The 16773-nt window shown below is 53.6% G+C and overlaps 1 protein-coding gene across 3 annotated transcripts in view; it reads left to right on the top strand.

Moving 5' to 3' along the window:
* The window catches only part of Myo7a (myosin VIIA), a 70393-nt gene that overhangs the window by 28232 nt on the left and 25388 nt on the right, over positions 1 to 16773 (top strand). For 2 of the 3 annotated variants that reach the window (NM_153473.2, NM_001414743.1), the window contains 9 exon segments: positions 2144 to 2250; positions 8327 to 8464; positions 10216 to 10374; positions 10679 to 10771; positions 12739 to 12833; positions 13962 to 14046; positions 14557 to 14775; positions 15119 to 15226; positions 16267 to 16476. In NM_153473.2, the coding sequence (NP_703203.1) occupies positions 2144 to 2250; positions 8327 to 8464; positions 10216 to 10374; positions 10679 to 10771; positions 12739 to 12833; positions 13962 to 14046; positions 14557 to 14775; positions 15119 to 15226; positions 16267 to 16476 (1214 nt within the window). 3 annotated transcript variants of the gene reach the window in all.

The raw sequence follows: 16773 nt of genomic DNA, 5'->3' as shown, positions 1-16773 counted from the left end.
CTTATGATACTGGGGATCAAAGCTGTGCCATAAATGCCCTACCCCTGAGTTACATCCGCAGGTGGTTTCTTTTTTTTTTTTTTTTTTTTTTTTTGGTTCTTTTTTTTCGGAGCTGGGGACCGAACCCAGGGCCTTGCGCTTCCTAGGTAAGCGCTCTACCACTGAGCTAAATCCCCAGCCCCACCCCAGGTGGTTTCTAAAAAACGCATTTAATTGTGGCAAAGCACACAGGATACAAAATTTACCATTGTAAGTGCTTTACAATTCAGGAGCATGACTCGCATTTACCACCGCCCCTTCCAGGGCTTTCCACAACTCCACTGTCATCAGTACCATCACAACCCACTCATCATTAGTACCTCCCACCCTTCACCTAGTCCAGCACCTCCATTCCGCCTTCTGTGGCTACGATCTCACCACCTAGGTGCCTCCTGTCATCAGAGCCATGGAATTCATCTCTTAGGGTCTGGCTTATATCTCTGGTCAGTCTGGCCTGGGTTCATCCATGTTGTGGCCGAGGGCATTTTCATGGCTGACTTATACTCTGGCACGTGGCTATACCACAGTTTACTTGTTCATGTGCTAACGGGAACATGGCTGTTTGTCCTTCAGCTAATGCAAACGGTGCTGCTGTGGGCATTGGCTCTGTGCGAGCTCCTGCTTTGGGCTCTTATGGGAAACTGAAGCTCAGAAGGAACCGGTTCATGTGGGTGCATGAACCGTTCTTCCATGACCTGGTACAGCCCAGTAGACACAAAGTGAGGCCTAGAAACTTCCAGCAGCATGACCAGTGCATTGAAGTGGATGCCCAGGCATCTTCCTTCTCCCAAGAGCATGCAGCCGGTTCATTTCAAGCTGAAAATTAAGGGAGCTAGAGAGAGAGCTCAGCAGTTCAGTACTCTCTCAAAGGACCTGAGCTCAGTTCCCAGCACATGTTAGCTGGCTCACAATTGCCTGTAACTCAGCTCTAGGGGATCCAATGCCTTCTGCGGGCACCCACCCATAGGTGTCATATACATCCAGAAGGACAAATCTTGCTGGGTATGGTGGTGCACTCAGAAAATAGAGACAGGGAAATCTCTGTGAGTTCTGGATCAGCCAGATTCACAGTCTGTTTTTAAAAACAAATCTTAAGAAGAAAAGCTGGAAATTAGGCAGAGGGGTGGAAGCCCAGCTCACCTCACCCGCAGTTCTGCAATCCCTGAAGCTTTGCAGCCTTCCTGCAGAGAGCCCTGATGAGCCTCCCAGCCAGCCAGGTGTGAAAGGCCAACCTCATGGCATTCACTGTGGGTGCAATACACTGAGATCCCGCCCATTGTCCCGAATGCTCCCACCCACGAGGCCCATTGCATTCAGAGCAACCTAGGGCGGTGGGCCATGCTCCCACATGAACTGGTCCAGAAATCAGTGTGTGTATGCAGGGCCTGATACAGTGGTAAGCACCACCTTTCTCCTCTCAGACAGGGACACCAAAGCCTTGAAAGGGACTTTCTTTATGTCACATGTGAGGCTGACATAGCTCTAACAAGAGACCCTGCTGTTGTAGTTCACCCTTCCTACATCATACCAGGTTCAGGATCTGCTCTCGGGGGTGGCCCGAGTCCTGTGTTTGGCTGTGTTGCCACCCCTCAGGCATCTTTAGCCTGTGGATACCTCATCTCCTGCACCTCCCTAGTTCCTCTGTCCCTGAGAATGGCATGTTGGTGCCAGTTCCAGAACACAGTAAAACACACTGTCCTGCCTAGTCACGGGGTGGTGGTATTAGCCACCCATTGATGGCTTACAGCATCCACATGTAGTCTCCCTCGGGCGATTCCTTCGCTGGACTCTGGCATCTCAGTTCAAAAGGCCCGCAGTGGCTTAGGGATGACCCGGTTGGGAAGGGAGCCTCATTCTGTCCTCGAGACAGAGACCTGTACTTCCTACCTAGACTGCGAGTGGGGATGAGTATTTGGGGGTTTGCCCCTCGTTTCCTCTGTGATCTTGGGTGAGCCACTGTCCTCTCCGGGCCCAGTGCCCACACTGTGGAATGGGTGTGGGTAAGCGAGGTGAATTCTAAGGTCCTTCTGGCTTGGATGTTGTGGGTTTGGGGAGCCCTTGCCCAGTGATTGTGGGGGCAGATATGGCTGTTCTCTGCTGCCAGGCTTCCTGGAGAAGAACAGAGACACCCTGCATGGGGACATCATCCAGCTGGTCCACTCTTCCCGGAACAAGTTTGTAAAGCAGATTTTCCAGGCCGACGTTGCTATGGTAAGATTGCTGGATGTTCCTTTGAGCAGAAGGGGCCCTGGAAACTAGGCCTCTCGGTATGAGACTCAGAGAAGGGCTATGAGGGAGGTCACTTGGGTCCTTACCACAGAGGCCCACCTCTAGACAGTCACAAGGGGAGACATAGGATTGTGTGGAAGGTGGGCCGCCCTGGACCCTGAGCGGATACAAAGAACTGCGTACTCTGCCCCTTTGAAGGGTAGGCAGTGTCAGTTGGAGTTCTTGCTGGGCTGTATGGCTTTTATTCCATTCCTTTCTATGTCCCTGTTTCCCAGGGCACAGGAGAGGGGAGCAGGGAGGGTAGAGCCACCATTCTCCATGCCGATGCAGGTGTCTGACCTGCTTGGGATGGTGGCCAACCTTGACGTCTACCCCAGGCCCTCCCAACCCTGTCTCGGTGGCTGTTTGGCTCTCTCAGGCACATTTCTTCCTCCTCACCTGCCTGTGGTTCCCCTTGTAGTTTCTCTGTGGTTATTCATCCGGCACTGTCGGCCAAGCAGCCGTTTCCTCGAAGGTAAAAGCCCCAGCCTGGGGCCCAGGATGACTGCGGTGGGAGAGCTCACCCTCACGGGGCTGACTCCAAGGGAGAGAGGGCTGGGTTTTTCTGCCTTTTGTGGAGTGTGGGGGCTGTTTTGTTTGTTTTTGGTTTTTTGGTTTTTTATTTTTGTGGAGTGGTTTTTTTGTGGAGTGGTTTTGGGTTTTTAAGTTGCGTGTGCTGCAGAAATCTCTGTTTCTTAAAGGGGAAACTGAGACCTACAAGAAGAAATTTGGAGAAGGTCCCTAAGCCTTTTCTGCCCCACCCGTTATTGTAACTGCTTCCATGATCACATGCCCTAAAGACTCAGTGGGTCTCTGAGGACACGCTGAAGTGTAGGGACAGGTGGCCTTCTGTTTCGTGGAGCGGGACTGAGGTCAAGGAGGGCTTCATTTACCCTAACGACACATCCTTTGGGGAGATCAGTTAGAACACCTGCTTCAGGTCTTGGCTGCTGTGGCATTTCCCATTCCAAAGGAGCTAGAGGCCATGGCTACCACCACCATTCCATCTCCTCTCTGCTCCCCCACTTCCCAGGTCATTGTCTCCTCTCTGTCCAGGGCTAACAGCACATATTTGGCCTGTTCTCGGCCTCTTCCAGAGCCCTAACATAGACCCAACACCCTGAGTGTCAAGGGGAGAAGTGATACCAAACCTGTCTAGATAAGGACTATCTTCCTTCCTGTGGATTCCTCTGGTTCCCACACCCATAACACACACACACACACACACACACACACACACACACACACACACACACACACACCACTTTCTTTCCTGGCTGTGATATACAAAGAAGACACTTTAGCAATGATTGATTGTGACCTTGGACAAGTCCCTTCACTGTGCTGAGACAGCTTCCAATCCTGATGCAACTCTAGAATGGGTAGTCTGTGAATGTGCATATTCGTGTGTGCACGCGCGTGTGCGTGTGCATGTGCGTGCGTGCATGCGTGCATGGGTGCGTGTGTGCGTGTGTGTGTGTGTGTGTGTGTGTGTGTGTGCACGCACATGCACACATATGGGTATGGAGGCCAGAGGGCCACCTTAGATATTGTTCCTCAGGAGCCATACTCCCCCTGCCCCTTCTATGAGACAAGTTTTCTCACTGCCCTGGAGCTCACGATGTAGGTTAGGCTGGCCCATATGTTCCAGTTCTGTTGTGCCTGTTCCCTCCCCCAGCACTGGGATTATGAGTGTGTACCGCCAAACTTACCTTTTCGTATATGGGTTTGGGGGAATTGGAGTCAGGTCTCCATGCTCTCAAGGCAAGAGCTTTACTAACTGAGTCACACTCCAGTCCACGAAAGATCTACAACTCCTGGGAACGGGGCTGCTTTCTTGCGGGAATTGCCCTGAGACAGTGTCTTAGCTACAGCTCTTCCCTCGGGGTGGAGACCTATCGCAAGCAATGCTTACAGGAACCTCAGCCCTCTGCTTGGGCAAATCCCTAACTCCTGAGTTCTCATCCTTTGACTCTTGTGTCTGCTGCCCCAGGGCAGTTCAGGGCATCATAACCTACTCATCCAGGGATCAGAGAAGCGGAGGTAGGCCATCTTCCAGGCATGGGCTGTACCTGGAGGAATGTCTCATCCAGCCAAGTCCACAGGGCAGCTGCTCACTCGCACCTGCAGTATGTCTGCTCATTGGCAGACACAGACACCATGGTGACATCTGCCTTCCCTCACATTGGCCTCTGAACTTTTTTGGCTTCAGTCTTTGCCTCATCCCTGAATATCCACCGATGTCCCAGAAATCAGTAATCCCTGAGAAGGAGGCTTTCCTGAATAAAACAGAGCCAGATGAGAGCCCGGATGGCTGAGGCTGGGAGAGCAAATCCCACACAACCCTTCATCTACTCAGCTATTCACCCATTATCTACAAATACTTATTGAGTGCCTTCCATATGCCACATGCTGCCCAAGTCCCAGAACACCGCAGTAAACAGGTAGAAACCCAACCAAACCAAACCCCGTACTTAGTCTAGTGTTCCAGCAGAGGGGGAACTGTGAGAGATCCAGTAAATTAATAAAGCATGAAGTGTTTGTGAGGTGGCATGGAGAGGGATGAGGCAGAAGGGTTGGTTTTAGGCCCTGTGATTTTGCATGAGGCACAGGACAGGCATTACTGGAAAATTGGTAGGAACGTGAAAGCCCCCCTCCCCAAGGCGGGCTTTGCAAGGAGAGGGATGGGCGTGTGCAAAAGTTCCAAGTGTGCTCCAGGCAGATCCAAGAGACTGGAGTGCCAGGAAGGGTGCAAACATACGGTGGGGACCAGAGGCTCCTGGAGTAGATTCTGGGGTGTCATGGATCCCCATAGGGACCTTGGCTTTCCCTGGAGGAACCGATGTCACTGGAGGGTTTTGAGTGCAGAGGGATGTGGCTAATTTCCTTACCTGGGCCCCAGCTGCTTTGTGAATGGGGTTGTAGAATGCCTGATGGGGTGGCAGGGCAGGAGCCCAGTGTGAAGGCTGAGGTGGGGAAAGGAAAGAGCTAGGCTGAGGATCCACCCAGCTATGGAAACTGTGGGTGGCATCAGATTCTGGCAAGGACCCAATGGCTTGTCCCATATAAGAGAAGGGTCATGAGGAGAGTCCCTAAGGATTTGGCTTGCACAGAAGGGAACAGTCTGTGCACCTTGAAGGACACCGAGGAGCTGTACAACCATACCCCAGGTGACCAAGGTGTTGATGTGTGACCTGGTGCACATAGGCCCTGGTGACACAGCAGTGAGTGAGGCAGACCTGTCTTTGTGAGGCAGGGCAGGCAGAAGGGAACAACTTCAAGATGACAGAATCTTGAAGGGTGTGTGGTCTGTTCAATGTTGTGTGTTCTCATTATGTATGTCCTGTGCCACATAGTGATCATGCTATGTGCATGTTATGCATGTACATGCAGGGGTGTGTGCTGTGAGGGAGGTGTGTTGTGTGCTCTTAGTGTATGTGTGCCATGTGCATGCATGGCCGCTACATAGTGTGCTTGCTGTGTGTCGATGCCATGGGGAGTGAGCATGATACATATATGCACAGGTATGCATGCCACATGTACTTTATAGTATACATTCAGAAAGTGTGCTGGGTGTTGTGTTCTTACCATGTTTGTGTCATATGTATGCATTTATTCTGGACGGTGTGCATGCTGTGTGTGAATTATATGCATTTGTCATGTGGGATATGTATTTTGTGAGTGATATGTGTGGTATATACATGCCTGGTGTGGACAGGTCATGTCTGCTTTATGGTGTGCATGCTGTTTGCATGCTACACACGTGCATGTAGTGTTTACACTATGTACAGCATGTGTAGTGTCTGCATGCTCAGGTGCCACCTGTGTGTATAATTCTGTATGATGCCCATGTGTGTGTGCTTTGTGTGTATGTTCTGTGTAGGAGTGTGTACACGGTGAGATGTGTGCACTGGGTGCATGTATGCTACGTGCATATGGTGTGAGCTATGTATCTGCTCTACTCTGAATTACATGCTCGGTATGTATGTGCTGTTGCTGAATCAAGAATCCTGATGAGGCAGAACAAATATTAACCTAGCCCTAGATCCCCTGAACACAATTTTTAATGTTCTTCAACGGAACTTGAGGTGAAAAATACTTGTTTCAGAACCAAAACATTTGCTTTCCTACAGGGTTTATTAGAAGCTATAACATATCAACTGGATTTAGTGTAGGTTAAGTACCTTTATCTCCCAAATACCCCATACACGTGCCTCTGCATCCCAGATTTACAGTAGTGTGTGGGTGTGCGCGCGCGTGCGCGCGCGCGCGCGTGTAGGTGTGTAAATGCAGCACAGGTGTGCAGAACTCCCCAGAGGTCAACAGAGGCTGTCGGACCCACTGGATCTGGAGTCACAGGTTGTTGCGAGCTGCCTGTGTCCTCTGAGAGGTCAGAGCAGTAAGTGTTCCTCTCTCCAGCTCCCTGCACTCCATAGTTTCGATGCAAAAGGATATGATTGAATTATAGCTCTAAAAACATACAACAAGATCAAATTTACTAGTGAGTTCTCACACAAAAATGGCCAGGAAAACAGTATGTGGTGGTACTGTGTTCTTTCTAATCTGAGTTCTGCAATATTCCAGAAGGCTCGTTTCCTGTTTGCTTGACCTCAGCTCTTCCCGAGTCCCCTTTCTCCCTGTTATTTCCCAATGTTCTGAGAAGACAACATATAGGTGGGGGGTGGGGAGGAGAGGGCCTGGGTGGCACAAGCAGCAACTGGGAGTGCAGCAGCTAGGGGCACAGCAGCTGGGAGCACAGAAGCTGGGAGCACAACAGCTGGGAGCACAGCAGCTAGGGGCACAGCAGCTGGGGGCACAGCAGCTAGGGGCACAGCAGCTGGGAGCATAGCAGCTGGGAGCACAGCAGCTGGGAGCACAGCAGCTGGGAGCACAGCAGCTTAGGGGCACAGCAGCTGGGAGCACAGCAGCTAGGGGCACAGCAGCTGGGAGCACAACAGCTGGGAGCACAACAGCTGGGAGCACAACAGCTGGGAGCACAACAGCTGGGAGCACAGCAGCTGGGAGCACAGCAGCTTAGGGGCACAGCAGCTGGGAGCACAACAGCTGGGAGCACAACAGCTGGGAGCACAACAGCTGGGAGCATAGCAGCTGGGAGCACAGCAGCTAGGGGCACAGCAGCTGGGAGCATAGCAGCTGGGAGCACAGCAGCTAGGGGCACAGCAGCTGGGAGCATAGCAGCTGGGAGAACAGCAGCTGGGGGCACAGCAGCTAGGGGCACAACAGCTGGGAGCATAGCAGCTGGGAGCACAACAGCTGGGAGCACAGCAGCTTAGGGGCACAGCAGCTGGGAGCATAGCAGCTGGGAGCACAGCAGCTGGGGAGCACAGAAGCTAGGGGCATAGAAGCTAGGGGGCACAGCAGCTGGGAGCACAGAAGGTGGGAGCACAACAGCTGGGAGCACAGCAGCTGGGACCACAGCAGCTGGGAGGATTATCCAGATTACCCACACTGCCCTGGTCTACAAGCAGAGCAGGATAGGTCATGAGCTGTGCTGTCACCTCCAAGGCTCCCAGGGGGTGCAGTGACCAACCCAGGTGGCTGCTTATTGCACATGGACTCTCCACTCACCCCATTAGGAGGGTAGATGGCAATGTTTTCACTTAGGAAACAATGGAGACTCAGTACTGTTGGTGGTCAGCCTAGGCCATATATGGGGTTTGAATTAGGTTTGTCTAACTCCTGTCACTAAGATGACCTCAGTATCCTGAGGACGCCAAGTCTTACACAGGGAGGGAATAGGACTCAGAGAGACTGCTGCTGGCCCAGAGTCTCCCAGCTGATGGTAGGGGTTCTGGAGGGACACTACTGGGGTCCTAGGGAACGCCCTATAGTGGGTCTCTGAGGTCCAAGTTCCAGCCCAGATCAAGAGATCCCAACTACCCATATACTGGCCTTGGTGACCCTCCCTGGTGCTTCCCTCCCTCCAGGACAGCTGCTGGAGGGTGGGAGGGGAAAGGCACAGCCCCTCCCATCACTGTCTGTCTGTCCCCTGCTACAGGGCGCAGAGACCAGGAAGCGCTCGCCTACGCTCAGCAGCCAGTTCAAGCGGTCTCTGGAGCTGCTGATGCGCACACTGGGCGCCTGCCAGCCCTTCTTTGTACGATGCATCAAACCCAATGAGTTCAAGAAGCCCATGGTGAGCCTTGGAGGGCATGTGGTGGGCAGGGGTGGAGGGTGGAGAGGGAGGGGGTAAGATGGATGGGGTCGGTGGGCAATGGGGAGCCTTGTTCTCTCTGGGGACTAGGGGTCTTGTCAAGTTGCTGGGAACCTAGGGGCTCCAAGGTCATGTTAACCCTGGCTTTGCTATCTCCCAGCCGAGCAGTTGTACATAAATCAGACACTGCCCTGTGCCTCAGTTTCCTTGAGAATGAAAACTCACAGCCACTTTCTCCTCAGAGACCATGCTCCAAGATTGTAGAGTGCCTGTTATGTGCTTAGTAAATACAAATGTGGCTCATGATAGGGCCCCTCCTTTGAAAGCTCTCCTCCCCTTAGTTCAGTGCCCTCCTCCTCCAGGAAGTCCTTCTGGACTCCTTTGCTAAAGGTCCCTCCTTTTTACTATTAGTGACAACATTTGTTAGCCCTTCCATACACGGAGTAGAGTCCCTTTCAGCACATTGCCTAAGAGGAAGTGACAGTCCTGAGTTGTCACATGGGAGCTCCGGGATTGAGGGGCTCAGGCAGACTAGCTGCTAGCTCCCTGCTTCAGTGCAGGCCCTGAGAGGTGTTGTTTATCCAAAGGAGGGGAGAGGTGGGGGAAGCTGGGTGTGGGGCTTGGGGAGGGAAGGAAGGAAGGCTGGGGAAAGTGGCTGAGAGGGAGAGGAAATGGACCACAGAAGCCGACCTTCCGCACGCTGTCCCCGCCAGGAAGCCATTTCCCAGCGTGGGTGAGTCCTGTCCTCTTCAGACCTCAGGTTTCCCTGAGCCAGGGCATGCAGGGTGACAGGGCTGAGCACCGGCTCCCTGGAACCTTTTCCCAGCCCAGGCCTCCACCTTTGCAGGAGCTTGGCCCCCTCCCCCTCCTCTGAACACCTGCTACACTGAGGATGACATCATTTATGTTCTCGGTTGTCACAAGGTCTTGCTATGTAGCCCTACCTGGCCTAGACCTTGCTATACAGACTATGCACAGGGACCTCTCTGCCTCTGTCTTCTGCTTGCTGGGATTGAGCATGACCAACCCAGCACATGATGTTGCTATTCTTAAAGTAAATCCTGCCCCATATCTCTCTGCTGCAAACCTTTCTTGGTTCCAGTCACCCATGGGACAAGGCCCAGACTGGTAGCTTGGCTTCAGAAGGCCCCTGGCCTTGCTTTCTGCCTTTTCTGTCTTTCTGGACTCAGGATGTAGTCCTGCCATGAAGCCATCACGGTGGCTACTATGAGCCGGTTATAAGGCAGTGCCTCTTCCCTAAGGACCTAAGCCAGCCCCTGGAGAGTCGTTTGGATAACATGGTTCTGCTTGGGGGCTGTGTAAAGGGTAGCCTGGGGTTGTGAGGAGTACCCACCTCTGGGTGGCCTTCACTGTGTCCTGGCCTAGGCTCTTCAGCTCCCTCCATGTCCTCCACCCCTAGCAGGGCATACACTTTAAAGCTTCTGCCCCTCCTCACGTGCTCACCCTCCTCCGGCCTTGGAAGACCCTCCCCTAATATCCATGAAACCTCTTATGTCTCCCAAGACATGGACCTGTGTCTTCTCTGTGATCTGATCCTATAGCACACAGTTGTCCACCTGCAGGTCCCCACTTCCTGCTGCCACATGGGTCTGACCAACAGTCCTGGCCTCCTGTCTGGCTTTGCTCCTAGGAGGCCTCAACTTCTGTGTGTTTTCTGCCTGTGCTGGTCAGATAGTGGCCTTGCCGTGATGCCTCTGGTTCTGGCCCCACAGCTCTTCGACCGGCACCTGTGTGTACGCCAGCTGCGCTATTCGGGCATGATGGAGACTATCCGCATCCGCCACGCAGGCTACCCCATTCGCTACAGCTTTGTGGAGTTTGTGGAGCGCTACCGCGTGCTGCTGCCTGGGGTGAAACCAGCATACAAGCAGGTACAAAGCTGGGTACACCAACAGGGGAGAGGACCCCAGTTTTACCTGTGACAGTGACTGGAGCTTGACATCTACTTGACCACATTAGGTACTTCTGCAAAGATAGGGCAGGATAGAAGGACACCCTTGAAGGACGCCGTGGTGTCTATCATCCAGTTGGTTTGAGGAGAAAACAGACATTCACAGAAGGCAGGGCCAGGCTGGGTCAGTCACACAGCCATGCAGGGACAGACCTGTCTCTCAATCTTGAGAAGGACACTTGAGGGCTTTTCCATATACTGTAGTACTCTTGTCTTCCGCACAGGATGACCTCCAAGGGACATGCCAGCGCATGGCTGAGGCCGTGCTGGGCACTCACGATGACTGGCAGATTGGCAAAACCAAGATCTTTCTGAAGGTGAGCACAGCCTGTCCTGGCCTCCACGACTCTGCCAATGTCCTGAGCTCTCCATGATGTTTCAGAGGGGGCTACAGGGTATCTTGATGTGTGTGTGTGTGTGTGTGTGTGTGTGTGTGTGTGTGTGTGAGAGAGAGAGAGAGAGAGAGAGAGAGAGAGAGAGAGAGAGAGAGACGCATTAGAGATAACTCACAGGGCCAGGCACTGACTCCAGCTTAGAGCTGGATAACCAAAGTGTGTTGGTTGTCTTGTCAGACCAATGCCGGGCATTCACACCCTGTGGTGGTCTGTGGTGTTCAGCCTGGTGTATTTGGGCAAGTTACTAAGCATTTCTGCCTTCTCTTCTGTCGTGACAGGCTGGGCCTGTGATGGTCTAGAGCGGACCTCAGGTCGCTCCTTGTGGTTTTCTGCAGGCAGGGTCATGAGGGTCAGCTGTGTGCTATCGCCTGTGGTTCTGTCTCAGCACCCAGGTACAGCAGTCAGGGCTCCTGGCTCCCACAGCCTCCTAGGAAGTGGTGAACGAGACCGAGAAACTGGGCCCTGACACTCACAGCCCTGGAGAGCAGCTGCACAGGGACTGCGTGGGCTTCCCCATTTCCATTTCCTCTGTCCTGGGCACAGAGCAGGGCCCCTCCTCCATGGGGGCAGGGCTGAACGCAGGGCATCTGGGAGAAGAAAGGGAGGAAGCAGCCTTTAGTGGGGTCTGGTTAGGGGTCCATCTAACTCCTCTTGGTGTGGGCTCTGAGTCAGCCACTGCGTCTCCTATGCAGAAACAAGACTTTCTGCTTTGGGAAATGTTTGTGTTCCCTTTGCTCCTTGAGTGCTGGTTAAACAGTGAGTTCTGTGTGCCTGGCCTCCTAGTGTCTCCCTGCTGGTGCTGTGGGGTAGAAAGTCCTGTGCCCAATTCACAGGTTCAGAGAAGAGTGAGGACTGAAGTCAAGCTGGGGGGAGGGGGGCAGGGAGCAGGCTACTGACCTGAGCTACCTAGGGCCAGGTATGCGTTAGTATAGAGAACAGGCCGAATGGTGTACCTAGCACCAGAAGACTCGCAGGGCACCACTGCCCTCATGCTCACCTATCTGTACTCTTTTTTCCCCCCAGAGCTGAGGACCGAACCCAGGGCCTTGTGCTTGCTAGGCAAGCGCTCTACCACTGAGCTAAATCCCCAACCCCCCATCTGTACTCTTAGGAATACTTCTAAGAGCCCACATGTCCCAATGTCACTCCCCATCCATCCACCCGCCCATCTGCCCATTCACCTGCTCACTGAGAAGGCCATGGTGAGCTTCTGAGTCTCACCCAGTGTCTGTGATTACTAGACAGTTTTTTTTTAAGCCTTCCCCGTGTGAGACTCAAAGGCCAGGCTTCCAATCAAGGACACATCTGCCTGCTCTTCTGTGGCTCTCACACACCACCCAATACTATGCTTACCCACGGAACGTTCCGTCTGTATGTGTCTTGATTGAACCAGTGAGGTTTCACGGTTCGTCTCACTGGAAGGAGGACTGGGCTTGGAAATGAGGGGGCTGGGGGAAAGACTGGAGATGTCAGCGGGACCTGGAGTGGTCTTGAATGTCAGGTTGACGTATATGCTATAGGGTATGTGTGGAAAGTCATAAGGAGGTTGCCCAACTGCCTATGAAGGGGACGGTCAGAGGGGGACTGATGGACACCAGGGGACTCCTGGTGGGGAGTCTGTGCCAAGATCCTAGATAGAAAAGCAGCGAGGTCTAGGGCCGAAATGATGGCAGGGAAGCCAGGAAGTGACAATAGTGAGTCAGTCTCCAATCTCCAATCCCCAGGCTTCTGGGGAATGCCGCAGTCTAGAAAGTCACTGCACAGGCCTTGGCAGGGTTAGGAGTCTGGGGTGCACATAGAACCCTAAGCCTGAGTTATGAAGGAAGACTGGTTGTACCTGGATTGAGTAGGTGGTCCTGGGGATATTGATCAGGAGCTCTGCCTTTCAGGACCACCATGACATGTTGCTGGAGGTGGAGCGGGACAAGGCCATCACAGACAGAGTCATTCTCCTCCAGAAGGTCATCCGGGGCTTCAAAGACAGGTCTGTGTCGACAGCTGCTGCTCTCTCAGCTCCCCCATTGGGAACTTGGCTCAGCCCCGCTCTCCCACGTGAACACCAGGACCAAACATGAACACCAAGGGCGCACATACAGGCACCATCACACATGCACACACATGATCACAAGATCCCCGAGCACACGGGTATGAGGTTTACGCAGCTCTGCCATGTCACAGAAACCGGACTGCACGGTCATCTGTCCTCCCCAGACACGTGGAGACAAGGGGTACATTTGCAGACACTCTGCCCTTCTGGACAGGAGTGGAGGTTTATCAGCTGTGAGGGACAGCTCACATTCTACACTAAGTACATGCATACACCTGAGATGGCCCACACACGGCGAGACCAACTCTAAAGTACGCTTCAGGAACCACCGAATCCCACCCCCCTGTCCATCTGGTCCCTCCCTCTGTCTCCCCCTTACCTGTGAGTCTGCCAGCCTCTTCCTTGATGCCTGCTCTTCCTCCAGGGTTCCCACCCCAACTCCCATCATCCATCCTCTGTGAGGCTTTCAGCCTTGTTTCTCGCTGCACACAGCTTGCAGGCCTCGGAGTGCTGGCTTGTGCCATGACCCACCTGTCCTTCCCTCCAGTGTTTTCTGATTCTCAGCAGACTTGCTGTGTGGTCTCTGTCCCCATCAAGCCAGAGGTGACTGTGGTATCTGAGAAACAGCCTACTGTGTGCAGGGGAACGTCACTGGGCTCCTCAGAGGCAAACAGTGACGGGGGCTGTAGTTCCAGCTTCCCAGGTCTCAGCTTCCTCAGCTACAAAGTGAAAGATTTGGACAATGTAAAGCTTCCCTTTTGGGTTACCTCATTATTGATCTGGCCATATATCCACCCACTCAATGAGCGTCTGTCTAATTCCTGCCATAAAGGTCTTTTGTGATAAGACTGCCAGGCAGAAAGGACAGACACCGGCATCACTTCTTATTCCTGTCCAGATAGATGGTGGCACTGTGGCACAGAGGTTCTATGCCTTGCCCAAAATCACACAATTTGGAGATAACAGGGCAGGGGCCCAGTGTGCTATACAGGCACACCTGGGCCCTGACTGACTCTGGCCACCGGCTGTCTGCTCTAGAGTCACCTGTCTCTGTCTCCCTTTCAGGTCCAACTTCCTGAGATTGAAGAGTGCAGCCACACTGATCCAGAGGCATTGGCGGGGCCACCACTGTAGGAAAAACTATGAGCTGGTGAGTCCCCTCCCCAGCCCCAACCCCTGATTCTGTTAGCCAGAACATGGAAGCAGCCTGGGTTACCTTGGCAGCAGGACTTAACCTGCATCTTGAGATGCCCCAAGCAGCCCTACCTGACCTCCAGTCAAAGCCCTGGTTTATTTAGCTCTAGGGGCTCATGTTTTTGAGCTTTTCTCTTGGAATATGTTGGTGAGTTAAGCATGAGGCTGAGACTGTGGAATGATCCAAAATAGACCTGGTCACATGCAACTCTGCGGAACATCTGGCTGCAGCCTGGACTTGGAGTAGGGAGATGAGCAGAAATGGACACTGGTTAGTTGAGGCTGGAGTTCCTGGAAGGATGCGGGCCTCACTGTGGGCTCTGTTTGAATGACATCGATGGTACCTTGGTGGGTCCAGTCTGATGGAGGGCCCAGTCTGATGGAGGCTTGCGCACTGGGTGTTGCTGCGGGCTTCATTCATCTCTGCCGGAGCTCAGGTCTGAGCATGGCTTGCTGACCCTTGCAGATTCGTCTTGGCTTCCTGCGGTTGCAGGCCCTGCACCGCTCCCGGAAACTGCACAAACAGTACCGCCTGGCCAGACAGCGCATAATAAAGTTCCAGGCCCGCTGCCGGGCCTACCTGGTGCGCAGGGCCTTCCGCCACCGCCTCTGGGCCGTGATCACCGTGCAGGCCTATGCCCGGGGCATGATTGCGCGCCGGCTACACCGGCGCCTCCGAGTTGAGGTGAGAGGGTTTCTGAGCCTCAGGAGTGGGTGGTATCTAAGTGTGTGCTACCGCACGCAGGTATCTCCTGACCCCTGCCTGGTGCTGGCTGAGGAAGCCAAAGCCACAAAGGAGTCTTGGCATTGCCTGCAGGGGTGGACTAGAGACTGAGGCCCGGGTCTCTTGTGAATTTTAAGGAGACCGCACATTTGGCCTGGCTCTGGGATCCAATGAGCCCGACCCATTGCGACCAGGGGACCAACTCAACTGCCTTTTGGAGTTTGGGGGAGATGGGGGTGAGGTGAGGCAGAGCTGTGACAAGGGCTACATGTTTCTCTGGCCACACGACTGCTCCTTTCCTCAGTACTGGCGGCGCCTTGAGGCAGAGAGGATGCGGCTGGCAGAGGAGGAGAAGCTAAGAAAGGAGATGAGTGCCAAGAAGGCCAAGGAGGAGGCGGAGCGCAAGCATCAGGTAAGACCGACCTCCGTGCCTACTGAGTAGCTGCTCTACAGTCTGCCTCTGTGGCTTTCCTCCGTTGCTGGCTGCCTGTCTCCTGTCCCTGCCATCTTCCTCCCTCCTCCTAGGAGACACTTCTTCCTGGTCCCCTCAGCACACAGCAGCTGAACTCTCATGTGGGGTTTGGGATGTGTCCACCGCACCTTCCTGGATAGCAGTGACACCCAGAGCGAAAGCCGGACAAGGGAGTGACTAGGGTCACACAGCCTGACACAAGGATGTCAGCCGCACATGCTACCAAATACTGAAGTGTGGTTCATCTAAAAGCCATGGTTAAAATTGTGAGGTGCACACAATATTATGACGACTTAGCTGCAGGACGGGGGATGTAAGGTACCCCAGCATAATTTTTATACTGATTACATGCTGTAAGATGATATTTGAAAATATAACTCAAAATAATTAAAGCATTATTGATATTGGTTTTACTTATCATCATCACCAGCAGCAGCACCACCACCATCATCACCATCATTACTTTGCCTTTTAAATGTGGCTCACAGTAATCTTTTGGTCAGCTCTAGTATAGTTCCCAGCTCCACAGCCCAAGACTTCATGGTTTCTGTGGCCTGGAAACAGGAGGACATGGAAAAGGGAGAGTGTGAAGGCAAGGGCGAGGGAAAGGAGAGTACTAGAGGGGGTGTCCTCCTGTGGTTCAGGGATGCGGGACATCTGTCTGCCCTAGATGGGGGTGGTACAAGCACAGTCAGCCCACCACTGCGTCAGAACCCTAGTGGGGCTGCTGCTGCTGCTGCTGCTGCTGCTGCTGCTGCTGCTGCTGCTGCTGCTGCTGCTGGTGATGGTGGTGGTGGTGATGGTGGTGATGGTGGTGGTGGTGATTGTGGTGATGGTAGTGGTGGTGGTGGTGATTGTGATGATGATGGCAGTGGCGGTGGTGGTGGTGGTGGTCCCTCTTGGGCTCCCCGAAGACAGCTATTCTCTGAAGCTGTGTTGCTGGGTGCTGACTTACTTCCTCTGCATCCCCCCAACCTCAGGAGCGCCTGGCCCAGCTAGCCCGCGAGGATGCAGAGCGGGAACTGAAGGAGAAGGAAGAGGCTCGGCGGAAGAAGGAGCTGTTACAGCAGATGGAGAGGGCCCGCCATGAGCCTATCAACCACTCAGATATGGTGGACAAGATGTTTGGCTTCCTGGGGACTTCAAGTGGCCTGCCAGGCCAGGAGGGCCAGGCACCTAGTGGCTTTGAGGTATCAGGACTTTGGGGGCGGGACTTCCTGAGGCACCCCAGAGCCTTCTCTGTCTCCTCTCACATCCTTTGCCCTGTACTAGAAGGTGGTGGTGACTGACTGGGTGAAGACCTACAGGTCTCAGATCCCATCCAGCCTCCTCCTGCCACGTGACCCTGGTCCACCTGCTACCCCTCCCTAAGGCCATTCTCAAACATCTACCCTTTGTCCTTGAGGCTCCCCTGTGTGCTGGGCTCTGTTTGGACAGTGGAGAGAAGCAGCAGAGGTCTTTCTTGCTTTCTGGGAGGAGGGGCCAGC

Source organism: Rattus norvegicus, chromosome 1 (genome assembly GCF_021556685.1).
Source record: "Rattus norvegicus strain SHRSP/BbbUtx chromosome 1, alternate assembly SHRSP_T2T, whole genome shotgun sequence".
Taxonomy (NCBI): Eukaryota; Metazoa; Chordata; class Mammalia; order Rodentia; family Muridae; genus Rattus; species Rattus norvegicus.
The sequence above is the reverse complement of the archived record's forward strand: the minus strand, read 5'-3'. Positions and strand labels throughout refer to the sequence as shown.